The sequence below is a fragment of the Lissotriton helveticus genome, chromosome 7 (assembly GCF_964261635.1).
Source record: "Lissotriton helveticus chromosome 7, aLisHel1.1, whole genome shotgun sequence".
Lineage (NCBI taxonomy): Eukaryota > Metazoa > Chordata > Amphibia > Caudata > Salamandridae > Lissotriton > Lissotriton helveticus.
Genome location: NC_136068.1, coordinates 1,049,292,325 through 1,049,318,871, shown reverse-complemented (window position 1 = coordinate 1,049,318,871; position 26,547 = coordinate 1,049,292,325). Strand labels below are relative to the sequence as shown.

At 50.4% G+C, this 26,547-nt stretch overlaps 1 protein-coding gene across 6 annotated transcripts in view; it reads left to right on the top strand.

The window, feature by feature from the left end:
* Nucleotides 1-26,547, top strand: part of DNAH17 (dynein axonemal heavy chain 17) — a 12,633,448-nt gene that overhangs the window by 11,568,561 nt on the left and 1,038,340 nt on the right. For all 6 annotated transcript variants that reach the window (XM_078653923.1, XM_078653924.1, XM_078653922.1 and 3 more), the window contains one exon: nucleotides 20,982-21,209. In XM_078653923.1, coding sequence (XP_078510049.1) covers nucleotides 20,982-21,209 — 228 coding nt within the window. The remainder of the gene's footprint in view (nucleotides 1-20,981; nucleotides 21,210-26,547) is intronic.

The following is a 26,547-nucleotide window of genomic DNA, read 5'->3' as shown; positions in this document are numbered from 1 at the left end:
CCAACTCCTCTTCCGTTGGCTCCTACTGCTATGGCGCAGCCTCCTCAAGGGCCGCCGACTTTGCTACCTACTCCGCTTGTACTTCCTACGACTTTGCCTACTGTATCAACTACCTCTTCCAATATTCCTTCTGATACTGCCTCTGTGTCTGCCTTGTCTCATCCTGTCTTTCCTCCTGTTCTTTTGTCGACTTCTCCTTCTGTTCGACAGAGAATGACTGATACTGTTACTAGTCTTTTGTCTCCTTTCTTTGGGTTATTAACTACGACCCCTGTTTCAGAGCGTAAACAGTTACGTAGCCAACTGCCGCATTCTAGAGAGAAGGGAGTTTTGGATCATTTGGCACATAAATGGGTTACTGATCCTACAAGATATGAGTTAGAGTCTGTTATGGATATCTTCCGTCAATGGGAAGCACCGAAGCAGAGAAATGTTTTTGACAAAATGTGTGTTTTTCTCTGTGAAGAATTGGAGGATAATGATTTGGAATCCAATCCGCCTGAGTTGTGCCGTGTACGGTTCGGGTTTGCGAAGGGCACGATTGTGGGTTCCGATGTTGAGAGAGCAGTTGCGACATTATTGTCGTTTAGGAGTGAGGGTGTTTCTCAGACATTATTTGAACCTGATCCCTCCGTTAGGAGAAAAGCGAGACAGTACCCAATGAGAGAGGTTCCTCCGGTGTGGAAGGAAGCAGTTCAAGCTGATGCTGTTAATAATATTGTAGCTGCACCGGCTCACTTTCAGCATGTTTGGGTACATGTTCCATGGAAACGAGCTGAAGTCTTGGCTCTTAAACAGACCTTACCTGACCCCCGTAAAAATTCTGCAGGATATTATAAGGAATTATCGCAGACCGCAGACTCATGTATTATGAATTTAGCTGATATAGACATGTTGTTTGGGAATGTTGTTCCGCAGCCTTTGTGGGGATTGATTCGCCATACGGATCATGCGCAAGAGTTAGGTGACACATGGGCTAATATTAGTACTGTGAATGACAGACAAGTAGGCGGCGCTAAACCTGAGCCTTTAGTAGCAGAACTCCCTGGTAAGATCGTCACTTACATGAAGACTTTAATGCCTGCGATGCGTGTAAATTGGGATAAATTGTCTGCATGTAAGCAGAAGAAAGAGGAAACCGTGTCTGATTTCTTCACTAGGTTTGAAGAAACGTTTATCGACCACAGTGGTCAAGATATGGGTACAGAAGGTGGTCAACGGTTATTCGTTGACAAGTTTGTGCACAATTTGCTTCCCGAGTTGTGTAAGAAATTGAAGGATTCAGAGAGTTTGTGGGCCGTTTCCACTTCAGCACAGATATTGGCTACTGCACAGTACTACGAAAATAGAGATAAAGATGAGAAGGATAGAGCAGACAAGAAAACTAAACAGTTAAAGACAAAGGTTCTTTTACAGCAAGCTTATCCACCTCGTGGTGGTCAGCGTGAATATCAGCAACCTCAGCAGTTTTAGAGAAACTCGCAAAGATTCGAGCATTCTCAACAACGTTTTCCTGTAGGCCCTAATCAGTGTGCATATTGCAAAGAAGAGGGTCATTTTAAAAGTAGCTGCCCTGTATTGTTACAGCGTATGAATGGTGTTTCTAGCGCAAGAGGTCGAGGTGTTCCACAAACTCCTAGAGGTAGAGGACGTGGAGGGTTCCCCCAGAACGCACGTCCCTTCCCTCCACAAAATTCAATGAATAGTTTTGATCAGCAGAATAACGCGTCTGGTAGGACGACTCAGTACTATGCTGATGACTACTATGCAGAAGGTGAGAACATGGAAGGTGATGATTGCTAGGACAGCCATAGACAAAGAGAGGGAGTTGTTTCAGTTCCAGTAGATCAGAGTGGACCTTATGTTGAAGTGATTACATCAGGTGTGTCAGAGCCTTTTCTGTTGGATACTGGTGCTACAAAGAGTTCTATTATGCACTCTAAACTCCCTGGCGCACCTTTGTCTGGCGAGACGAATGTTTCAGTAGGTTTTTCTGGAGCCTCGGTTAGGAACCCGATTTCTAGTCCTATTTCTCTTTCTGTTGGACCTTGTGAATTTGAAGCACCCCTTATTCTGACGACAGGTTGTGGTGAAAACTTGTTAGGATTGGATCTGTTGAAAAGATTGTATGCGACATTGTATTGTTCTCCTTCGGGAGTACAACTTACACTGGGTAAGAAAGTGGTCTCCCCGATGTATTTGTCGAAGGATAAACTTCCGGCAGAATTGTCGTCCCTCCCTGATATTCTGTGGGCTACTGGTCCTAATGATGTGCGTCTTTTGGAAATACCGCCATATGTTGTGACATTGAAAGCGAATGTTAAAATGCCACGCATTCCCCAATACAAGATCTCTAGTGAAGGTGAAAGGGCGCTGCTAGCGATCATTCATGACTTGATTAAAAAAGATGTAATTGAAGAAACAAGAGGTAACGTTTGCAATAGCCCTGTTCTGCCTGATCTGAAGCGTACTGACTCCTCTCAGCCACCTGTTTACAGGTTTGTGATTGATCTTAGAGAGGTGAATAAAATAGTTGTGCCACAATACCCAGTAGTTCCTGATATCACTGCCTTACTAACCATGATTCCAGCTTCAGCCACTTGGTTTTCGGTGATTGATTTGAAGAATGCCTTCTTCAGCATCCCGATTGCCGAGGATAGTAGGGATATTTTCGGCTTCTCTTTAGGAGGTCGAAGCTTCCGGTTCAAACGCGCTCCTCAAGGCTATTGTGAGAGTCCATCAATATATAGTCAGGCTTTGAAGACACAGCTTGATACGATTGTTTTACCTGATGGTGCTGCTCTTATTCAGTACGTCGACGATTTACTAGTCGCTGCAGATACTGAGGAAATTTGTAAAGAAGCCACCTTGTCGTTGATGCGTCATTTGTCTGATCTGCATTGTGAGAAGTTGGCCTGGTATGCAGTGCTCACTATTCTAGTGAACACTATGTATCAGTCCAAACAACCCTTATTGATGATTGGTTGTAAGTCAACCTGATAGACCAGCTATCCTAGTTGCATGGATACGAGCAGTCTAAGGCTAAGACTCTAGAGGGCGTGTTAAGCCAGCTGTTTTACCCTCACATTACCCCTTGAACACCAAGTGAAAGGACACCACACAAGTTGTTATGAAAATAAACAGTTATTTATTTATAACCAGACTACCCTGAACTCTTTATGAGTCAGGGAGCTAAGCACACAACAAAACTCTTACGAAAATACTTTAAGTCGCACAATTTACACAAATGCCCGAGGGGCACGAAAAACCATATACTCAGTAAGTGGAATGTGAACTTGCTAGCAGGTAAGTAATACTTTTCTAGACTTAGGAATCGCTAGGCCTACAACTCTAAACACTGGGAGTAGATGCAGGAGGCCTGGGGACGTCGTGTGCAGAGTGGGAACTCTCACGCGTAAGGCGGGAAAAAGTCTATGGAGGCTAGCAGTTGCAAAGTTACTGTTCTCGGGCGAACCCGACTAGGTGGATCAAAAACGGGAGTGGATCCGAACACTTAGGGTGTTGGACTATGCTGGAGCACCGGAGTACTCAGCTTACCTAGCCCAGGGGCTGCGGCTGCATAGGGTTGAAGTTGCGTCGGAAACCCTCATTGAAGATCCAGGAGCCTGAAGAAAAGAAGTTGCTGGCAGGCGGCCAGTGAAGGAGTTCGTAGTGATCCAAGCCTGGATCAAGGAAGAAGAAACCTGTAAGCAGAGGGGGCCAAGTTCTGAATCACTAGCCAGTGATTTGAGTGGGCACCAGGATGGCACCGGACGAAGTCACCTCAGCCAGGTGAGTGGGCGCTGCTGGGCTCTGCAGTCTCTCGGACCAGGAGGCGTTGTCGGTGACCAGGATGGAGGTGCGAGCTGTCCCACGAAGGTACTTGCTGTCGACGTCGCTGGACCCAGGATTGGGCAACAAGTCTTGGCAAATGCAAGGCCCACGCGGTGGACCTAAAATGGCGTCTTGAGGGGACCAGGAGGGTCCAGGGTGCTCCTCTTTTGGAGGGGAGCAAGGGCTAGTCTGGAGCAACCAGACCAGCAGTAGTTGTCATCGTGGAGCGTCGTGAGAGGGCCACTAGCCAACGGGCAAGCGACCTGGACAACGCGGTGAGCAGCAAAAAGCAGAAGGGCCCCACGCAGATCTCGTGGATGCAGGGGGGCTGGACTTCGGTGCTGGAGCTGCTCAGGGTCGGGGCTTCTCTTACCCCAAAGCACTCGGTCGAGGGTCACTCGGTGGTCGTGCTGGACAAGCGTCGTGCAGTTCTGAAGATGGCCGGTCCCTCGAGGTCTCGTCACACCCACGGATCACAGCTGGGCTGATGATGTAGGTTGAGGTCAGAGGTGCCAGGGAAGCCGGTTCTCGTCGTGCTGGAGCAGTCTTGATCCGAAGGAGAGACTGGCAACAAACCGCGATGCTTGGTTGGTGCCTGCTGCTGCAGGGTGACTACTCCTTAGTCACAAGGGAGAATCTTGGGAAGAAGTCTTGAGTTCCTTTAGTGGAAAGTAGTTTCAGGATTCAAAGATGATCTGATTTGGAAGGGGGCCAGGTCCTACCTTTATCCTGCAAAAAGGGGCTGGCACGCGACTAAGTCCTGCCCTATGGGTGGGACTAGGAAGGGGGGTGGTTACACCCCTCTCCCATGCCGGGCTTTCCCCAGCTCAGGGGCTGGTGTGCCCCTGGAACTGGTTCTAGCCGGCCTATGCACAGTGAGCACCGGGGTGCCACTTGCAGTCCCCTTCCTCTAAAGCCCTGCCTACCTAGAATACACAAAATCCTGTCTGGGACGGTGCTGGCACCACCCCTGGCAGGAAACCCTTTGTCCTTGCCTCCTGGGCTGGGAGGACTCCCAGCAGCAGGAGGGCAGACTTGTGTCTCGGTGGCAGCATCCATTTTGTGGAGCTAAGGCTCTGTCTGACTGTAACCGGGGTTACAGGCTACATACATGTCGTGTTCCTCTAGAAGGGTGGAATGCTAACCCCGTCGCCAGAATTGGCGAGGGGTTAGTATTCCAATTCGTATGACACCTTACTCGACATGTTTTGATAAAGCGATACCAGAGTTGGCATATAACCGCGAGGATTATAATGCACTTAAGAGTATATGGTATGCGATATCATGGAAACGGCTAAGGGATGGATCCCGAAAGCCGCAGACAGGCTCAGCTCATGCCAGAGCACTATCTCACACGATTCCAAGCACTCTGCCTTCAGGATTGTCAAGGCCTGCCATAGGAGTGACTGATAGGAGATCTGTGTGCCCATTTTAGGGTTAGATATAGGAATACTATATCTAAAGCAAAGGGTGATTACACCACCTTGCCCCAGCTGTCGTGCAGCCAGTTGTGTCAGGTTTGGATGGCCAGCCAGGGGTGGCATAATACATGCTGCAGCCCCTGGTAGGCCCTGGGTACACCTATGCCCTGGGTACCTAAGGTACACTGTACAGGGACTGATAAGGTGACTCAGCATCCAATTAGATATGTACCTAAGGTACATGGAATCCATTTTACAGAGAGAGCAGTAGGCCTGGGGTCCTGAATAGCAGGGCCCCAGGTCAACTAAGTCAGAAAACCAGCAAAACACCAGGCAAAAAGTTGGGGGCAACCATAGTCAGGGATCTACCTTCCTACATGCATCATAAAGTGTCTCTTTCTAAATTACAGTATTGTCGACAAGAAGTGACCTACTTAGGAGGGAAGAAAATTGACCCCAGAGAGAATTCAGAAAATTGCAAAATTGAGTGTGCCAATTACACAGAGAGATGTGCGTGCTTTCTTGGGTATCACGTCCTAGTGCAGACAATGGATACCAAATTTTTCCCTGCTGGCCAAACCTTTGGTGGCATTGACCTGTAAAGATACGCCAAATCCCCTTCCGTGGTCCGAAGATTGTCAGAAAAGTTTTTCCGAATTGCGTGATGCATTGTGTTCGGCTCCTGTGTTGGGTACCCCCGACTACAGCAAGCCCTTTACACTGTATGTCCACTAGAAAGAAGGATGTGCGTTGTCAGTGTTGACACAGTCTTTTGGGGACAAGCAGCGTCCAAGTGCGTATTTTTCAGCGACTTTGGATCCGGTAGCTAGAGCATTGCCGAGCTGCTTGAGGGTCACTGCGGCAGCAGCTGTTTCTATTCGACAGTCTGCTGGTTTGGTGATGAATAATACATTGATTTTAATGGTTCCACATGCAGTGGACACTTTGCTAAACAGGACCAAGACACAGCACTTAACTAGTGCCCGGTTGTCTGGTTATGAACTGACACTTTTAGCAAGTCATGTGCACATAAAGAGATGCAATATGTTGAATCCAGCCACGTTGTTGCCGATTATAGCAGAAACAGCTGTTTCTGAACAGCATGATTGCCTTTTTAGGACAGAAGAAGAAACGAACAGGAGAGTAGACCTTAAAGACACTCCTCTTGTGAAGTGTGATGGTACCTTATGGGTGGATGGTTCATGTTTCAAGCTTCCGAATGGTGATACAACTGCAGCATATGCCGTTACGACTTTGCATACGATTGTTGAAGCTGCACGCATCCCACATAATTCAGCTCAAGCAGCAGAGTTGATTGCACTTACGAGAGCGTGTGTATTATCAAAAGGAATGAAAGTGACCATATATACTGACAGCCAGTATGCGTTTGGTGTGGCTCATAGCTTTGGACGATTGTGGAAGGAACGTAGGTTCCTCACGTCTCATGGAACTAAGATACAGCATGGACAATTGGTGAATGAGCTCCTCGAGTCACTTACTTTGCCGTTGCAAGTCGCGATTGTGAAATGCAGTGCACATAAGAAGGTTACTGACGACGTTGGTCGCGGTAATGCGTTTGCTGATGAAGTTGCATAAGAAACGGCAAGAGATGTGATGAGTCGAATGTATGTTGCGGGCCCTGCAAGATGGATTGGTGACGTTGGAATGTGTGAAGATACGATAGAGAGTGTGAAGTCTATTCAAGCTGAAGCTACGGAGCAAGAGTTGAGTGTGTGGAGAGAGAGTACGGGTAAATTAGACTCGAATGGCAGTTGGGTTGAATTGTCAGAACATCAGCGATGGCTGCTACCCGATGCATACATGCTTGCAGTGGTTACAATGGCGCATGGAATGGCCCATATCAGTGTGAAAGGGATTTGTAAGTTGTTGGCTCCAGTATGGCAAAATGCTGGAATTCCTAAGTGTGCAGAGAATATGGTCAAGAATTGTATGGTTTGTCTGAAATACAACCCTGGTAGGGGAACTCCAACTCCAGGTGGTCGTTTTGCGCCTCCAACGTATCCGTTCGAGGTTTTGCAGCTAGATTTCATCCACATGGAGAAGTGCAACAACTTGAAATACGTACTCGTTGTTGTTTGTGCCTTCTCAAGATGGGTAGAAGCATATCCCCTAAAAGATAATACTGCCTTGTCCACAGCTAAAGCCCTTGTCAAAGAATTTTTTCCTAGATTTGGTTTGCCAAGAATGGTCTGGAGTGATAATGGGAGTGAATTTGTGGGTCGAGTGATGAAGAGAGTATGTGAAGGGCTAGGAATCCGCCAAAAATTTCACGATGCAAATCACCCCCAATCAGCTGGACTAGTAGAGTGCTACAATGGCACGTTAAAACTGAAACTGGCCAAGATACAAGCGAGCTCTGGTCTTAAATGGCCTGATGCGTTGCCATTAGCACTTTTATCGACAAGAATGACTGTGCATTCACGAGTGGGACTTAGTCCGTATGAGATTGTGTTCGGTCGCCCGGCCAACATATGGGGAGTGCCGAGGCCGACGAAATTCAGCGAGATTGAACACCCTGTACTGCTTGATTACTTATATGATTTGCCGGCTAAATTGCGTGTTTTACACCAACAGGTTCACGATACTTTGCCTCAGGTTTCTGAAGACCCAGGACACGTCATCGATCCTGGATCGTGGGTCCTAATTAAGAATTTCCAGCGGACAAAGAATGATCAGCCCCGTTGGATCGGCCCCTACTTAGTCCTTTTATCAACGAGATCCGCAGTACGAGTAGAAGGAAAAAAGAACTGGATCCACGGCGTACATTGTAAGAGGGTCCCTTTGCTCTGCCGTACGACCGGTGGGTCCAGGAGGGTATTGCTGACTCTGAGACTGAGACTGTGCCTCGTTTTCTGCCTTTCAGCGATGCACGTTTAATTGGGACAAATTCTGAGCGCGAAAGCGACGATCTTCTGCAAAAAGCCGTGCCATCTTCAGTTCGACTGGACACTACTGAGCCTGACCTATTGTTTCGTGATCAGACATTACCAGGGAAAAGCCGCTATAATCTGAGGCCGAGAACTATGGACAAATAATTAAATTCCTTTTCTTTGCTATTTTGAAAGTGCAGCTCTCTCATCTGAGAAACTATTTTGATTTTTGTTTTTCGAACCACCATCCGGGTTCAGCTGTAGGGTCGCGGCGTCAAGTCTTTGAAGTGCAAGCCGAAGACACGAGGTCGACGGTTCTGGTTGGTCCTTGGGAGCTCCCTGGACTGACAGGTGCATTCTTTAGCACGGAACACCCTACCCCCGCGAGCAGCAAGGTTAGAGGATGGAGTTTTTCAAGATGGAGAGAACTGCCAAAGAGATGAATTTCAGAGCCAAAATGTGTACAATGATGACTAGAAAACGTTTTTTGATATTATGCATTTTTATGTTGCTTAGTGTAATGATGTTTTTAATAGGATATGTTTTATTCTCTTTCCAAGTGACGTTTGCACCAACCACACGGCCCATACCTCCTTCTCCTGTTTCCTCGCATTCTTTTCACCCTCTACCTGAACATGAGTCCGTTAGAAGATTAGAGTTTGCCAATAACTCCTTCGTTCAGCTTCTGCACCAACACCAATTAGTAGTGAACATGACTAACTGTTGGATGTGTGGTCTTATGCCTCATACCACTGATAAAGGTATCCCTTATCTGGTCCTGCCATTCAGCTACAATGGTTCTGTATGGGCATACAGAACGATGTTCATCTATGCTCGTGAAGTCCACCCCCTACGTTCTGTGAAGGATAATCCAAAGAATAGTGCTCTAGTTAAGGGAATAATCGATATGATTAAGGGAGGTAGTTCCTATGAGGCTATCCCGAAAGACGAGACACTAGCGTACATTGGGTGGAACATGACCGGATATGGAGCTAGTCTGAGTGAGAACCAGCGAGCGAAAAGATTGTTCCCTGTTTGGATCGTACCTATCAGGGTCATTACTGTCTGCAAGGTAATGGCAAGAATCCAAGAGCTCAGTTAGGGAAGAGTATCTGCACTGAGACATATGTTTTTGAGTCCCAGACTTCCCCATCGTTCCTGGCAGCTAAGGGTACCTATTTCATCTGTTATGATAGAGCATACACATGGTTGCCACCTGACTTCTCGGGCACATGTTTTGTTGCGTTCCTGTTGCCTCCCACCTACACAGCTGCGGCAGATTACCACACGACAAGGGTAGTTAGAGGCGTCTTCAGTAAGGAAGATACTGCAGGACAAGAATTGGGAGACTTCTTGAAGGGTTTTCTGCCGTTTTGGGGACCTATGGTTAACAGCAGGAACATAAGGCCATTGACGAGGGTGGTTGAGTCCACCGTAGTTGAAACTGCCGGTGCCCTTAGCAACTTGACTGCTGAGCTCCAGTCGGATCGTCTTATGACTCTTCAGAACAGAGTTGCGTTAGGTGTCATACTTGCAGACCGAGGTGGGGTATGTAAAGTGATCCAATCATGTTGCTGTGTTTTCATTCCAGATAACGCTCCGACAGTGTACCAGGCCATTTCCAAACTACATAAGATCTCTGACTCTATACATGTGGATAAAGGAGATTGGTCGTTGATAGGGTGGTTCTGGGAACTGATATCCGCCTGGGGATGGAAGATTCTGATGGTCATTGGGATGATCTTAGCCATTCTTTTCCAGTTCTGTCTGTGCGTACAGTGTGCTCCTACTATATGTGGCCTCTGTGCTGCATCATGTGTAAGGAAACCTATATCGAGAGACGAGCTAAGTAACAGGATGATGCTACAGCAACATCTCAATGATCTTATGAATATAGACCTAGACTCAGATTAGCGTGAGTGTAGGTTATTGCCTATGTAAGGGCAAAAGGAGGGCCTGTGGTACTGAAATTCTGCACCTGTGTCATAAAAATCGTCGTATCATGACGATTTTGGTAACATCAGACCGAAAATGACAAGTGTAAGGTGTGCGAGTATATTCGTCATGTTTGAGTGGCGAGATCACCATGAAATCAGGGATTCCGTTCTGAACCCTCAGGTTACATTTTGTGTATGGCAGCCATTTTGTGGTTGCCCTCACATAGGCCGATGACTAAGGCCGACCAGGTCCATGGACACGTACACCGTTGGCTGACTCCTGTGTGACCTGGGCAAGCTGACTCCGTTGCTCGAAGCCAAACCTGCTCGGCCTGTTCCTTTCCCAGTGGCCGATCGAGATTAGGGATCAAGCCACAACATGCCATAAACCCTGTATTGCACACAACTATGTCTAATCTTACTCACACCTGTCTCTGTTCCTTTCTTTATGGCCTGCTTTACGATGAGGGGGTGCCCATTTTTATTAGGGGTCCGTCCGATTATCTGATGAAAAGTGTTGGGCCTTGCCGGGTAATTGATTGTGGGCTGGACAAACTGAAATATGGGCTTGTCATCATGATTCTGCTTTCTCTTTGTCGTGAAAATATGTGAATGGTCAACTGTAAATAAGGAATGTTTGCCTGAAGCATAATATTTGGTATAAAAGGGATGACCAGCTTTGTAAAGTTGAGCAGTCTCCTGAGAACATACACTGTGTTGTACTTCTAGGATACCTGTTACTGGTTGCAGCCAATAAATTTGATCTTTGACGTCACCAAGAAGTTTCTGCGTTTCTGTAGTCTGAGACAGGAGAATCCGAAGTCTTTGGGTGTGTCCCCTGGCACCGCTGGGTTCTAAATAACCCGGTACTTCACTTGAAGCTTACGAAGGGTGTGCCCCAGAGTTCTTGCTTAGTCCCACCCTGTTTAATGTGTATGTGTCCCCCCTTGCCAAGATTATTAGAGAATATGGATTCACTCTCTATTTCTTTGCGGACGACACCCAACTTCTTCTATCTCTTGACAGTAACATAGACTTATCCAAACATCATTTTGCTGAGGGCATGCAAGCCATATCTGGTTGGATGACAGAGAATTTCCTCCAGCTGAATGCTGCCAAGACCAAGATCTTGTTAGTTAGCACCGCTCAAAAATTTGGTCCCCAAATTGGTGGCCTGCTACTTTAGGCCCTGCCCCTACCCCGAAACCCATGGCTAAAATCTTGGGGGTCAGACTGGACAACTCGCTTCAGCTCCAGGTCGCCGCCGGTGGACTTAACGACCTCCCTGGCGCCGACCCCCCAGGTGTCACCCGGGCGGCACCGTCCCCGATGCCTCCCTCGACCCGGTTCCGGCACCGAAGCGGCGCCGTGGGGCGCCGCTTCAGACGCCGTTCGGAGACTTTACTTTCCATGAACCGGCCCCATCCTTTTCTGACCCTGAGTATCAGGAGATGGGTGATGAGGAGTATTGGGAGGGGTCTGAGGACCCTCTGACACGTGAATGTCAGTCCCAAGAGGACTGGACAGGTGAACTTAGGGATGCCAGTGGTCTGGACACTTCGCCCGACACTGGCTTTGTCTCACCTCCTACCGTGGCTACGGAGGAGGGGGCAATCTACAGTGTGGTGTTGATGAGGGCAGCCAAGGCCTTGGGCCTTGAGCTCCCCGTCGCGGCCGTGAGGACTAACCTCCTCACTGAGGTCCTTAAGCCGCAGTCATGCTCAGCTGAGCCTCTGCTGCCGTTTAATGAGGCCTTGACCGACGTTCTTTTGGGCACTTGGTCCGAGCCCGCTACAGGTTCGCCTGTAGATAGGAACGTGGCCAGACGCCACCGCCCGGCTCCGGGTGACCCATGTTTCCTGTCCACCCACCCCACCCCCGAGAGCCTGGTCATCCAGGCCTCCAACTCCCAGAACGCATTCCCGTCGGCTCCGCCGGACAGGGAATCCAAGAGGTATGAGCAGTACGGTAAAAAGATCTTCTCATCCCTTAGTCTGGGACTGCGGTCTTCCAACACCGCATGCCTCTTGGGCCGCTACACCCACTCTCTGTGGGATACTGTTGCGGAAGTACTGCCAGAGTGTCTGTTGGAGGTACGGGCCAAACTCGGCCAAGCCCTTGTGGAGGGCCGGGATGCAGCCAGATATTCTATCCGGTGTGGGCTGGATACCACCGACTCACTAGGTAGAGCGATGGCAACGACAGTGGCGGTCAGACGTCACGCCTGGTTGAGGTCCGCCAACTTTTCGGCCGATGTCCAAAACACACTGATGGACAAGCCGTGTGATGGCCGTCGCTTTTTTGGCGACAAGGCAGACCATGCGCTTGAGCGCTTTAAAGACTCCAGGGCTACGGCAAGTCCTTGGGCCTCTCGGCCCCGCGCCAGCAATTGGCTGCCTTTCACTCCTTTCATGGCCACAGAAGGGGTGTACCCACACGTGCTGCCAGCCACGCTCCGCAGGGTAATACCCAACGCGGTGGCGGCCGTGGAAACCGCCGTGGAGGCGGTCGGGGACAACGGCCGAAACCCATGGCTAAAATCTTGGGGGTCAGACTGGACAACTCTCTATCTATGAGAGCCCAAGCCAAGGCCACCTCGGGTGCCTGCTACCACGCTCTCAGTCTTCTGCGTAGAGTGTTCCAGTGGCTGCCCTTATCAGTTCGTAGAACTCTGATTCAAGCTCTGGTCATTAGCTGGCCTGAGGGGAGCTCTTTTCCAGATCTGTTTAACTTAAGACAAAATCCTAACTTAGGACAAAATCCAAATTTAGGGCAAAATCCTAATTTAGGACAAAATCTTAATTCAAGACAAAATCCTAATTTAAGACTAAATCCTAATTTAGGACAAAATCTTAACTTTAAACAAAATCCTAATTTAGGACAAAATTCTAATTTAAGACAACATCCTAACTTCAAGACAAAATCCTAACTTAAGACAGCATCCTAATTTAAGACTACTAAATGCCTTCTGTGAATACCAAAAGTAGTACGTTTAGCATTTTGTCGTAAGTTTGTTCTGTGAATCGGGGCCGATGTGTTCAGTGAGGTGGATGCACTACTAAATTGTTTCACACTGTTGTTTGTATGAGATCGGGGGCTTCCATCTTAATGACATTTAAGGATCAATCATATGAATTCATGAAAAATGCCATTGCTGGAGAACTGTAATATCTTATAGAGACTTCTAGCTGCAGATTTCTTACCTTAGAATTTTCCAGGCGTCAGACTGGATCCAGAAGATTTTCCGTGAGGAGTACTGCTGCGCGCCAGCAGGTGGCGTCATCTGAAAGAGACACGTTAGTGATAGATTCCTTACCGTAGAATATCCCCAGGCGTCAGACTGGATCCGGAATTTTTTTGCGTAGCAGTACCCTTGCGCGTCGGTAGGCGTCGTCTGCGGCTCCGCGTTCGTCGTCCGCGTCGTGGGCGCCGTGATGACGTCATCGGAGTACTTAGACGCCGCCTCCGCGTGCTGACGTCAGTTCTTCTTTTTTCCGCGCCAGCAGCGCAGATCCGGAAAAAGTGGTACCTTAGTCACTTTTTGACAAACTATTTTTTGATCTTTTGATCATCCTTTTTCGAATCTTCTACTCCGATCGGTGCCGGTAGGGATGCCAGGTTTCAAGCCCTGTGAGAATTGCGACCGACTCATGTCGGTCACCGACCCTCACCGTCGGTGTCTCCACTGCCTCGGCGTCGATCACGAGGATAAGACCTGCTCCGACTGTTGGGCCCTAACTTCGAAAGCTAGGCGGGAGCGATCCCGCAAGCGACTCGAACTCCGGCAGTCGGTCCCGCGCAGAGAATGGTCCCGGTCCGGACGGAGGTCGAGGGACCGGTCGCGGGAGAGGAGCCATCGGAGCTCCGGGAGTCGACATCACTCCTCCGGGTCGAAGTCGTCAGGTAAGCACAAGAAGTCGAAGAGACGTCATCGCTCTTCTGACTCCCCCCGACGCTCGCACGACGCGGCCGGGGGTTCTAGTGACACCGCCCACGCGGCTCCGTCTGAGTCGCAGGCGCCGCGTCCGGCCTCACACCCTCCGGTCCCTGGGCCTAACACGACGCCGGAGGAGATCGAGTGGTTCCTCATGGCCATGAGGTCCCTCTCTCCTCCGACGGGCTCCGCGGCGCCTCCGGGCCCAGCGGACCCGTCTGGGGCCCCTTGCTGGTCGGGGGCTTCGACGCCGCCGGCGCCTTCGGCCTGGCGCCGCAGGGCCCCACTGGATCCGGTCCTGGATCCAGGTCGCCGCCGGTGGACTTAACGACCTCCCCGGCGCCGACCCCCCAGATGTCACCCGGGCGGCCCCGTCCCCGATGCCTCCCTCGACCCGGTTCCGGCACCGGAGCGGCGCCTCGGGGCGCCGCTTCAGACGCCTTTCGGAGAGTTTACTTTCCATGAACCGGCCCCATCCTTTTCTGACCCTGAGTATCAGGAGATGGGTGATGAGGAGTATTGGGAGGGGTCTGAGGACCCTCTGACACGTGAATGTCAGTCCCAAGTGGACTGGACAGGTGAACTTGGGGATGCCAGGTGTCTGGACACTTCGCCCGACTCTGGCTTTGTCTCACCTCCTACCGTGGCTACGGAGGAGGGGGCAACCTACAGTGTGGTGTTGATGAGGGCAGCCAAGGCCTTGGGCCTTGAGCTCCCCGTCGCGGCCGTGAGGACTAACCTCCTCACTGAGGTCCTTAAGCCGCAGTCATGCTCAGCTGAGCCTCTGCTGCCGTTTAATGAGGCCTTGACCGACGTTCTTTTGGGCACTTGGTCCAAGCCTGCTACAGGTTCGCCTGTAGATAGGAACGTGGCCAGACGCCACCGCCCGGCTCCGGGTGACCCATGTTTCCTGTCCACCCACCCCACCCCCGAGAGCCTGGTCATCCAACTCCCAGAACGCATTCCCGTCGGCTCCGCCGGACAGGGAATCCAAGAGGTATGAGCAGTACGGTAAAAAGATCTTCTCATCCCTTAGTCTGGGACTGCGGTCTTCCAACACCGCATGTCTCTTGGTCCTCTACACCCACTCTCTGTGGGATACTGTTGCGGAAGTGCTGCCAGAGTGTCCGTTGGAGGTACGGGCCAAACTCGGCCAAGCCCTTGTGGAGGGCCGGGATGCAGCCAGATATTCTATGCGGTGTGGGCTGGATACCACCGACTCACTAGGTGGAGCGATGGCAACGACATCCTGGTTGAGGTCCGCCAACTTTTCGGCCGATGTCCAAAACACACTGATGGACATGCCGTTTGATGGCTGTCGCCTTTTTGGCGACAAGGCAGACCAATCGCGCGAGCGCTTTAAGGACTCCAGGGCTACGGCAAGTCCTTGGGCCTCTCGGCCCCGCGCCAGCAATTGGCTGCCTTTCACTCCTTTCATGGCCACGGAAGGGGTGTACCCACACGTGCTGCCAGCCACGCCCTGCAGGGTAATACCCAACGCGGTGGCGGCTGTGGAAACCGCCGTGGAGGCGGTGGGGGACAACGGCGAGGTCAGTCCACACCTTCCCCCACAGCATCCGCCTCAAAACCCTCCTAGTCCGTGCTTTCAGGCCCATGTGATGCCAGTGGGGGGCAGGGTTCGCCATCACCTCCTCCACTGGCGCACTGTCACGTCGGACAGGTGGGTGCTGCAAATCGTCCGAAGGGGCTACTCCCTCCCCTTCGAGACGACCCCTCCAGCCATGCCACCGCAATACCACCGAGTATCGGGGGATCATTTGCGGCTTCTGCTGGAGGAAGTTACGGCCCTCTTGGCCAAGGGGGCCATCGAGCGCGTTCCTGGGCCAGACGTAGGGTGTGGTTGCTACTCCCACTACTTTCTGGTACCCAAGAAGGGCAAAGGGGGCCTACGTCCTATCTTGGACCTAAGGAACGTCAACGGCTTCCTCCGGAAGGAGAAGTTCAAAATGCTGACACTGGCTCAGGTCTTAGCTGCCCTGGACCCAGGAGACTGGATGGTAGCCTTGGACTTGCAGGACGCTTATTTCCACATCCCCGTCCTGCCGGCCCACCGGCGCTACCTGCGGTTCACGGTTGGCCACGAGCACTTTCAGTTTACCATGCTCCCCTTCGGCCTTACCAGCGCCCCACGGGTGTTCACAAAGGTGATGGCGGTGGTCGCAGCTCATCTGCGCAGGTTAGGGGTTTCAGTCTTCCCCTACCTCGGCGACTGGTTGTTGAAGGCGGGCTCGCCCCAAACAGTCGTCAGCCACCTCCAGAAAACGGCAGACCTCCTGCACCAGCTAAGGTTCTCCATCAATGTGCCGAAGTCACGCCTATGCCCCTCTCAGAAGCTCCTCTTCATCAGAGCGGTTCTGGACTCAGCACAGTTTCGGGTTTACTTCTCCCGAACAGCGGGTCTGGGATATTCAGGCTCTGATTCCACTCTTCCGGACGTTATCCCGGGTCTCGGTCAGGTTGACGCTGCGGTTTCTGGGGTTGATGGCCTCCTGCATCCTTCTGGTGCATCACGCTCGGTGGCGGATGCGGGCTCTGCAGTGGGACCTGAAGTTTCAGTGGGCCCAGCATCAGGGCAACCTTTCCGACCAAGTCCTGATCTCGGAGGGCACTGCAAGACAGCTGCAGTGGTGGCTCACGGGCCGCGATTGGTTCAGCGGCAGATCCCTCTCCCTTCCCCAACCGGAGCACGTAGTTGTGACGGACGCGTCCCTCCAGGGCTGGGGAGGCCACATGGGAGAGGCGGAAATCAGAGGCCTCTGGTCTCCGGCGGAGTCCCAGCCCATATCAACCTTTTGGAGCTGCGGGCGATTCGTCTAGCTCTGAAGGCATTCCTCCCCTCTGTCCGGGGGAGTGTAGTGCAGGTGTTCACGGACAACACCACCGCCATGTGGTACTGCAACAAACAGGGCAGGGTCGGGTCGTGGACCCTTTGCCAGGAGGCTCTGCGCCTCTGGCAGTGGCTGGAACATCAGAGCGTGACCCTGGCAGGTTCTCTGAACGCCAGGGCAGACGAACTCAGCCGTTGGTGCATGATGGATCATGAATGGCGTCTGAACTCGGACGTGGCGCAAGGCCTCTTTCAGCGATGGGGAGAGCCTTGATTAGATCTATTCGCCACCGAAGAGAATGCGCAATGTCATCAGTTCTGCGCGTTGGAATTTCCAAGGCGGCACTCACTCGGCGACGCTTTTCGTCGCGTGTGGGGTTGCGGTCTGTTGTACGCCTTTCCACCTATACCACTTCTTCCCAGAGTGCTGAAGAAGATCAAGCGCGACCGGGCACAAGTCATCTTTGTGGCTCCGGACTGGCCACGAAGGTACTGGTATCCAGAGCTACTCAGTATGTCAGTCGATCCCCCGGTTCGTCTGCCTCTTCAGGAGGACCTTCTGTCGCAGCAGCAGGGGACGGTCCTCCACCCAAACCTATCCAGCCTCCACCTCCATGCTTGGAGATTGAGCGGCAACAGCTGAGGCCATTTGACTTGCCTCCTGAAGTCTGTAATGTCATTCTGGCAGCCAGGTGTCCCTCTACAAAGTCGGTATACGCCTGCAGGTGGAACAGATTTGTGGCATTGTGCACAGCAAAGGCTGTGGATCCTCTTGCTGCCCCTCTCTCTGAGGTTCTTCTCTTCCTTCTTTCTCTTGCCCAGGAGGGCTCTGCTCTGGGCACTATCAAGGGCTACCTTTCTGCCCTTTCAGCCTTTCTAAGGCTGCCTGATAAACCTTCTTTGTTCAAGTCCCCTGTTGTAAATCGTTTTCTGAAGGGCATCACACACATGTTCCCTCCTGTTCCGTTTGTGATGCCTCAGTGGGACTTGAACCTTGTTCTTACGTTTCTGATGTGCGCTCCCTTTGAGCCACTTCACAACTGTCCTCTCCGTCTTCTTACTTTGAAGACTGCTTTCCTGGTTGCCATCACCTCTGCCAGGGGAGTGAGTGAGCTCCAGGCTCTTTCCTGTACACCCCCTTTCCTTTCTGTCCATCCGGACAAGGTTATGTTGCGTACTAAGCCATCTTTCCTGCCCAAGGTTATCACGGCCTTCAATATTGGGCAGTCTATCACCTTGCCCACTTTCTTTCCGCCACCGCATCCCTCTAAAGAGGTAGAGCGGCTCCACCGTCTGGACCCAAAACGTGCGCTTTCATTCTATTTGGATTGCACACGCCAGTTCCGGGTGGATGACCAACTCTTTGTTGGTTACGTGGGCGCTAAGAAGGGAAAAGCGGTGCACAAGCGGACCATCTCGCGGTGGATCATCTTGTGTATCCAGGCATGTTACTCCTTGGCTTAAAAGGAGCCCCGAGTTGGATTGCGGGCTCATTCCACCCGGGCCATGGCGAATACAACTGCCGTGGGCCGGGGAGTGCCCTTGCAGGACATTTGCCAGGCAGCTACGTGGGCCTCGCTGCACACATTTGCAAGACACTACTGTCTGGACAGTCAAGTCCGGAGGGATGGCTTCTTTGGCCGTTCCGTCCTCCAGGACTTTCTGGTGTGATTATTGGTTCGCAGACCCACCACCGGGGTTGGTATTGCTGGGGTATCTATTCTAAGGTAAGGAATCTATCACTAACGTGTCTCTTTCAGATGCACAAGTTACTACTTGTGTAACGATATATCTGTAAGAGACATTAGTTAGTGATAGATTCCTTACCGACCCACCCATCCTCCCCGTTCTGCGAACCGATATCTAGGGTTAAGGTCATCCCCTTTCAAGGCCCTAGTTTCAATGGCACCAGTGTTGGTTTTTAACATGGCTCCGCGCTTCTGGCGCGGAAAAGCTTTGTCTAAGAACTGACGTCAGCACGCGGAGGCGGTGTCTAAGTCCTCCGACTACGTCATCACGGCGCCCACGACGCTGACGACGGAAGAGTAGCCGCAGACGACGCCTACCGACGCGCAAGTGTACTGCTACGCAAAAAATTCTGGATTCAGTCTGACGCCTGAGGATATTCTAAGGTAAGGAATCTATCACTAACTAATGTCTCTTACAGATATATCGTTACACAAGTAGTAACTTGTGCGACTGACTCTGTGGGCAGAGTGGTTTCATTGACAGTGGCCTTGAGTTGCCATGCCTGGTTGAGGTCCTCTGTCTTTTCTGGCGATGTCAAATCCTCTGCTAAGAACATGCCCTTTGATGGCACCCATATCTTCAGAGACGAGGCAGATTTGGAGCTAGTGTACTTCATGAACAGTTTGTCTACGGCCAAGTCCTTGTCCCTTTCTATGGCATCACTTCACACTCAATCCGCCTTTCGCTCCTTTCGTGACTACGGAAGGGGTTTCCAACTGCACCAATATCCTCCCAGACCCCACCCAACACAGGCTCCTCAGTCTCTGCATGACTGCGGGTGTGGTACCCACAGTCCCCATCAGACGGACAGAGCGGTCTGGTCAGTCCACCACTACCCCAGCAGCTACAGCCTCCAATCCCTCCTAATATGCCTTCTTACCAACATGTTTGAGAAACTAAGGAGTTAGGCCCTAAGGGTTGTGGATTTAGGCAGGGCCATATAATAATCAGAAAAACTTCAAGATTGCCTGTACCACACTTAGGGCCTCATTTATCAGGCCTTGCGTCAGTTTGTGCGCTTCCGATGCGTCACTTTTTGTGACTCATCTGCGGCATAAAACATGCGTAAAACATGCCTCCTGTTGTGACTATTTACAAAGTGACGCATCTAAGCAGATGCGTCACTTTGTAAACCCCTGCGCTACATTATACCTGCGTCAGGTATAATGTATGCAGCGGGGGCGTTCCCTCGCAAAAAGCCTCGTAGAAGTGACGCAGTGAAATCTATGAGATTTCACTGCGTCACTTCTAGGACACCGTTGCGTCAAAATCTTGCGCCTGCCTCACAGCAGGCGTAAGACTGACGCAGGCCCTTTCACATGGGGCTTGCCCCATGTGAAAGGACGCATTGCTGGAGTTGCGTCACTTTTGTAACACACTCCAGCAATGCGTCACTTTTGCGCTTACAGATACGTCAGAAATACTGACGTATCTCTAACTCCTTGCGACATGATGCATCATACATTAAATATGACACATCAGGTATGTCGCAAGTAGTGCGCACTGAGAAGTGGTGCATCGCTGCTTTCACGCAGCTGTAGGAGAGTAGGGTCTGCTTCCTATGGTCACCCCCACTTTTTGCTTTGCTTTACTGGTTTTCGACTTAGATGTGGCTGTGGTCCTGCTAATCAGACCCACAGCCCAGATGCACTCTCTCTAAGTTTACACCATGTACTCTAGGTACAACCACAATTGGGAATTGGTTCACCTTGTCAGCCCCTGTAGAAGTGTACCCTAGGTACTCAGGGCATAGGTGTAAACAAGGCCTACCAGGGGCTGCGGCATATATTATGCCACCCCTGGCTGGCCACTCAAACTGACACAACTGGCTGATCACTCAGCTGGGGCAAGGTCGTGTAATCACCCCTTGCTTAGGTATAGTATTCCTATATCTAACCTTATATATAGACACACAGTAACCTATAAGTCACTCCTATGGCAGGCCTTAACAATCCTGGAGGCAGAGCGCTTGGTTATGTGTGAGATGGTGCTCTAGCATGAGCTGAGCCTGTCTGCAGCTTTCGGAACCATGTCCTTATAGCTGTTCTATGATATTGCCATACCATATTCTCTTAGGTGCATTATGAACCTCGCGGTTAAATGCTAACTTTGGTTTGGCTTTATCTAAACATGTCGTGTAAGGTGTCATATACTTTGGAATACTACCCCCTCGCCAATTCTGGCTAGATATAGTCTCAACCAGATAAGGCTTTACCAAAGGTAAGTAACATGTTTTACAGGTAAACTGCTTCTTCTTACTCTGTGTTTAAAGTGTGGAACTTGGAGGTTTTTCAATAGCTTCTTTATAAATTGATGTTTAGCTTTGTAGAAGCATGCTTATAACTACTGCACATTTTTCTCTTCCAGAATATCCATCTTGTGCAGAAGTGGTTGGGTACCTTGGATAAGAAAGTTGAGCAAAACAGTATTGGTAGCCATGAGGACTACCGAGTGTTTATAAGCGCTGAACCTGCACCAACCCCAGATTCACATATCATTCCTCAAGGACTGCTCGAAAATGCAATTAAAATTACCAACGAGCCACCAACAGGCATGCTTGCTAATTTACATATGGCTTTGGACCTTTTTAATCAGGTATGTCATTGCAGGTATACTACTGAAAGTGTTCACATATGTGAATGCTAATGGTCATTACTAGTTTAACCAGTATGCATGTCACTGTTGGGGAAATGTCTTTGGGAGAAGAAAGTTTGTGCTGAAAGGTTTCAAGACTTATTCAACGCTGTATATATTTCACAATATTGTAATTTCTACTGGGTAAATCGAAAAAATAGGCAGGTTGACAAAGAAGGGGTGATAGCCACTGACATCCCAATGAGAAAGCGTACTGCATTTACAAATACCTATTTTGGAGTATGCAGGAAAAAGAAGCCGAGAACGCTGGGTAGTTCTCAAGTTTAGGTGGAAAGCAGCTCCAGTATAGAGCACTCTGAACACCAGCGACACTCTAAATTTGCTCACCTCAAATGTCTGGTTTTCTATCAAAGTCTTTAAGCACAGGATTAGCACAGTGCCATCCACACTGAGATAGAAAGGGAGAAAGTATTTTGCCATTTCCACAGCAAAGTCTTTAAGCATAGGATTATCACAGTGCTATCCATGCCGAGCTGTAAATGACCAAAGCCCTTTACCACTCCAGGCACCGTGTTACAGCTTTGGATTGGTAAGATACCATCCAAGCCATCCTGAAATGAATAAAAGCAACCCCTGACACGTGTTTCACTCTCATTAGAGCTCTTCAGAGAGGTATAGCTTTATCCAGACACAAGGTAGAACCCAGTATAAGTCAAAACAATACCCTTTCATTTTTTTGTATTGTTTCAACGAATATTGGAGTATACATACATTGGAATTCATTTTGTATAAAGACATCCATCTTATGAGCTGTCGAAAATTCTTTAGGAAAGAAATCATTCTTTTACACCCCTTAATTCCCTAATTGAGCTGTAAGTATTTCAGTGAGCATAACGATTTTGGATTTGTCAGAAGATGGCCAGTACTTCACATTCTGATAGATACATCTGCCGTGTGGATTCCTCACCTTGTGAATATCCCCCTTGCGTCAGCAACATTCGGAAAATCTTTTTGTAGCTTCGCGCCGACGTGGACTTAGACGTCATAAAGACACGGCATCGCGCGCGACTCCATTGACGTCACCGACGCCTATAATAGGCCCACGCCGGCGTGATGACATCAGTTCCCTTTTTTCCGCGTCGTCGACGCTAACGATTTTAGGATACTCAGTAGCTTTTGGGTAACTCTGTTACTGTTTTTCTTCGTTTTCTCTGTTCTCTTGAACTTGTCTCCCTAGAATGTCGACTAAGAAGACTAAGAAGACTGGATTTAAACCCTGCAGGGAATGCTGGAAAATGATGTCCGTTACGGACCCACACCAGGACTGTATTTGGTGTTTGAGTTCCGACCAAGACGTGGATGGGTGTTCGTCGTGTCAAAAAATGAACCCGAAGGCCCTGCGAGAGAGGGAGACCAAATTTCTTGTGGCAAGGTTAAAAGCCGATAAAAGAAAGAAGACTTCAAGATCCCGCTCGAGGAGGTCGAGGTCGAGATCGAGATCAAGATCAGGATCGAGATCTCGAGAGGCATCGGCTTCGAAGTCCTCGTCGGATCATGCTTCGAGGTCGCATAAGAAGCACAAGAAAAGGAGGCATGAGTCTCGACGTCATTCGGGTGAGAAGTCGGGCTCGAAGTCGAGGTCGCCCAAGAAAGTTAAGTCGAAGGTGATCCTACCGCAAGAAGCTTCGGATCGGGAAGGTGATACCTCACCTTCGGAGTCTCAGGTTCAATCTCCGACTCCGGTTTCCAATCCGACTCCGATGTCGTCTCCAGCTCAAGAAGAGGTGGAGGAAGTTCCTATTGGGGAAGATGAATCGGCGCCTTTTGAAGAGCCTGATTCGAATCCACCTCGAGGTCAGCATGAAGGTGATCATCCACCTTTCCCTGCACCAGGTCAGGATCCATCAGCGTTCCTCAACGCTATGTATGGGGTATTCTCGAGGTCATGGTACCCCTCTGGTGCACCTTCGGGTCCCATGGGTCCAATGGCATTTAATTTGGGTGTTCCACACTCTTATGCCCCGGCACCTTTCATGCTGTATATGCCAGCCCCGACTCCATTGTGGCAGTACCCGGCTCCACCGAGGTCGACGCCGGCTCGACCGAAGTCGGCGACTCCGATACCGGCGTCGCCCACTCTAAGCAAGTCTTTGGAACATCCTTCTAAGCCTTCCGATACTGTACCGACGTCGGTTCCGGCTCCGTCGGAGTCGGTAATGGATCCGACTGCGTTCCGTGTGGAGAGGTCCAGGACAGATGCACAACGCCTCCTGGAAGAACGGAGGTATTACGAGTCTCACCCAGACTTGGAGGAAGGTGAACTGGATGAGGATTGTTTCGAGGAACTGGCTGATGCTAGTGGCCTTGATTTTTCCCCTGAGTGGGAGATGCCATCAGGTCCGAATACACCTTCAAAAGCCATATCACGTTGTAATGGGGAAGGGAGCAGGACTTTTAGGTTTGACATTGCCTACTGTTGAGTTTAAATCAAATCTGCTTACAGAGGTTCTCCATTCACCAAGCTCAGCTGTGGAACCATTACTCCCATTTAATGAGGCGTTAACTGAACCTATTATGGAGGTGTGGAAGAAGCCTCTTTCTGCTCCTGGTGTCTCAAAAAGTGTGGCTAGGAGATATAGAGTGGCTCCCGAAGACCCTGCCTTTTTATCATCTCACCCTTCTCCTGAAAGCCTGGTGATTCAGGCTGCGTGCTCAAAAAAGTCAGTTGGTGCTTTTCCACAACTGCCTGGTGACAAGGAGGCCAAAAAGCAGGATCAAGTGGCAAGAAAACTTTCTCCTCCGCAAGTAAGGCGTTAAAATCAACGAATGCCACTTGTCTCATGGGGAGGTATGGACTCAATGCGTTTGTTGATTCCAAAGGTTCCAGAAGACTGCAGGGGTGACTTTGAAGAGGTTTTATCTGATACTCAAGCGGCAGCTCGTCAAGTTATCCAGAGCGGTCTTAATACTGCAGATTCTGTGGCACGGATCATGGGCACTGCGGTCGCCACAAGAAGATCAGCGTGGCTGAAATCCTCTGATTTTTCTGCGGATGTGCAGTCTGCATTGTTAGATCTACCTTTTGACGGGGAAGGACAGATACAGCCTTAGAGAGGTTTAAGGATAGCAGAGCAACTGCTAGATCTCTTGGTCTTCAAGTAAGACGTTCAACGACCAGAAAGTTCAGAGGTTTTGGACGCTCTTCTTTTCGTACCTATAGACAAGGTCAACAGCAGCAACAACAGCAGCAGCAGCAAAATACCTTGTATAGGTCATACAGGGGAAAGCAAAGAGCACGTCCTCGAGGGCGTCAAGTCTCTTCCTCCTCCACCTCCTCCAAACCCCCAGCCATAGAAAAGCAGCCCTAGATCCACCATTCAGGATCATGTGGGTCCAATGGGGGGTCGGCTTACCCACTTTCTACAAGATTGGGAATCGGTTACATCAGATATTTGGGTTCTCAATCTCGTAGAAATTGGGTATGCACTTCCCTTTCGGGAATTCCCTCCCAATTACCCTCCTTGCCAGGGATATTGCTCAGAGGAACATCTGTTGCTCCTACAGGAGGAAGTTCAGACTCTGCTAAGAAAGGGTGCGATAGAGGTGGTCCCAGAGCAGGAAAGGCGTCAGGGATGCTACTCCCGGTATTTCCTGATTCCCAAGAAGGATGGCAGACTTCGTCCAATCCTGGATCTCAGGATCTTGAATCTCTATCTGAAGCAGGAGAAATTCAAGATGCTCACCCTTGCTCAGGTTCTTCAAGCGCTGTTAGAAGAAGACTGGATGGTGTCACTTGACTTGCAGGATGCGTACTTTCACATCCCAATCCTGAAGTCGCACAGGAAGTATCTTCATTTTACGGCAGGATCGCAGCACTATCAGTTTGCGGTCCTTTCGTTTGGACTTACTACTGCGCCTCGAGTCTTCACCAAGGTGATGGCAGTGGTGGCTGCGCATCTCAGAAGATCAGGGATTCCAGTATTCCCTTATTTGGAAGACTGCCTGATCAAAGCAGAGTCGTCAGAGAGAGTGCTCCATCATCTGCGAGAGACAACCCAGTTGTTGTACAGGTTGGGATTTTCGATAAATGTACCCAAGTCTCACCTGGTGCCCTCCCAGCGCAACCTGTTCATAGGTGCGGTACTAGACACTACTGTGTGTCGTGCATTCCCTCCTCCTCAAAGGATTCGCGACATACAGGAAATGATTCCTTTATTTTACAATGGAGCGGTCGTTCCAGTCCTGAAGGTCCTTCACCTGCTCGGTCTGATGGCTTCATGCGTTTTGTTGGTCAACCATGCACGCTGGCACATGAGGGCGCTCCAGTGGTGCCTCCGCAGGCAGTGGTATCAACACAACGGAGATCTCAGGGAGTCAGTGAGGATCTCCAGAGAAGCTGCGGCAGATCTGTCTTGGTGGGGCGTGGAAGGCAACCTGTCTCAAGGGAAGCCTTTTCAGTTGCCTCCTCCGGTGGCCACAGTGATAACGGATGCATCCACTCTAGGGTGGGGTGCTCATCTGGGGGATCTGGAGGTCAAGGGTCTTTGGTCTCCAGAGGAAAGGTTGTTTCACATCAACCTTCTAGAATTGTGGGCAATACATTTGGCGCTCAAGGCCTTCCTCCCTTCCCTTCGCGATTGGTCGGTCCAGGTCCTGACGGACAACAAGACCGCGATGTGGTACATCAACAAACAGGGAGGAGTGGGGTCGCAGTGTCTCTGCAGAGAGGCTCTGCGTCTCTGGTCCTGGGTTCAGGACCATCAGATTTGTCTGATGGCAAATCATCTGGCTGGAGTTCTGAACGTTCGTGCATACAGTCTCAGTCGGCAGTTCTCTGCCGACCACGAGTGGAGGCTTCACCCGAAGGTGGTTCGCGGCATCTTTCAGATGTGGGGGACTCCTCGGGAGGACCTGTTCGCCACTCGCGAGAATGCTCACTGCCTGTCATTCTGCAGTCTCCAGTATCCGGTGCAAGGAGCCTTGGGGGGCGCGTTTCAGTTGAGTTGGGGAAATCAACTCCTTTATGCGTTTCCTCCCATACCTTTGATTCCTCGAGTTCTGAGGAAGATTCGCCAAGACCGGGCCCAAGTCATATTGGTCGCCCCGGACTGGCCAAGAAGGGTGTGGTATACAGATCTTCTCCACCTCTCCTCTCACCCGCCGCTCCGTCTCCCTCTCAGGGCAGATCTCCTCTCGCAGTCGCAGGGGCAGGTTCTACACCCCCACCTCCAGACATTGCACCTTCATGCCTGGAGATTGAACGGGGCAACCTGAGTTCTTTTTCTCTCCCGCCTGACGTGGTGGACGTCATCTTGTCAGCCAGGCGTGACTCCACTAA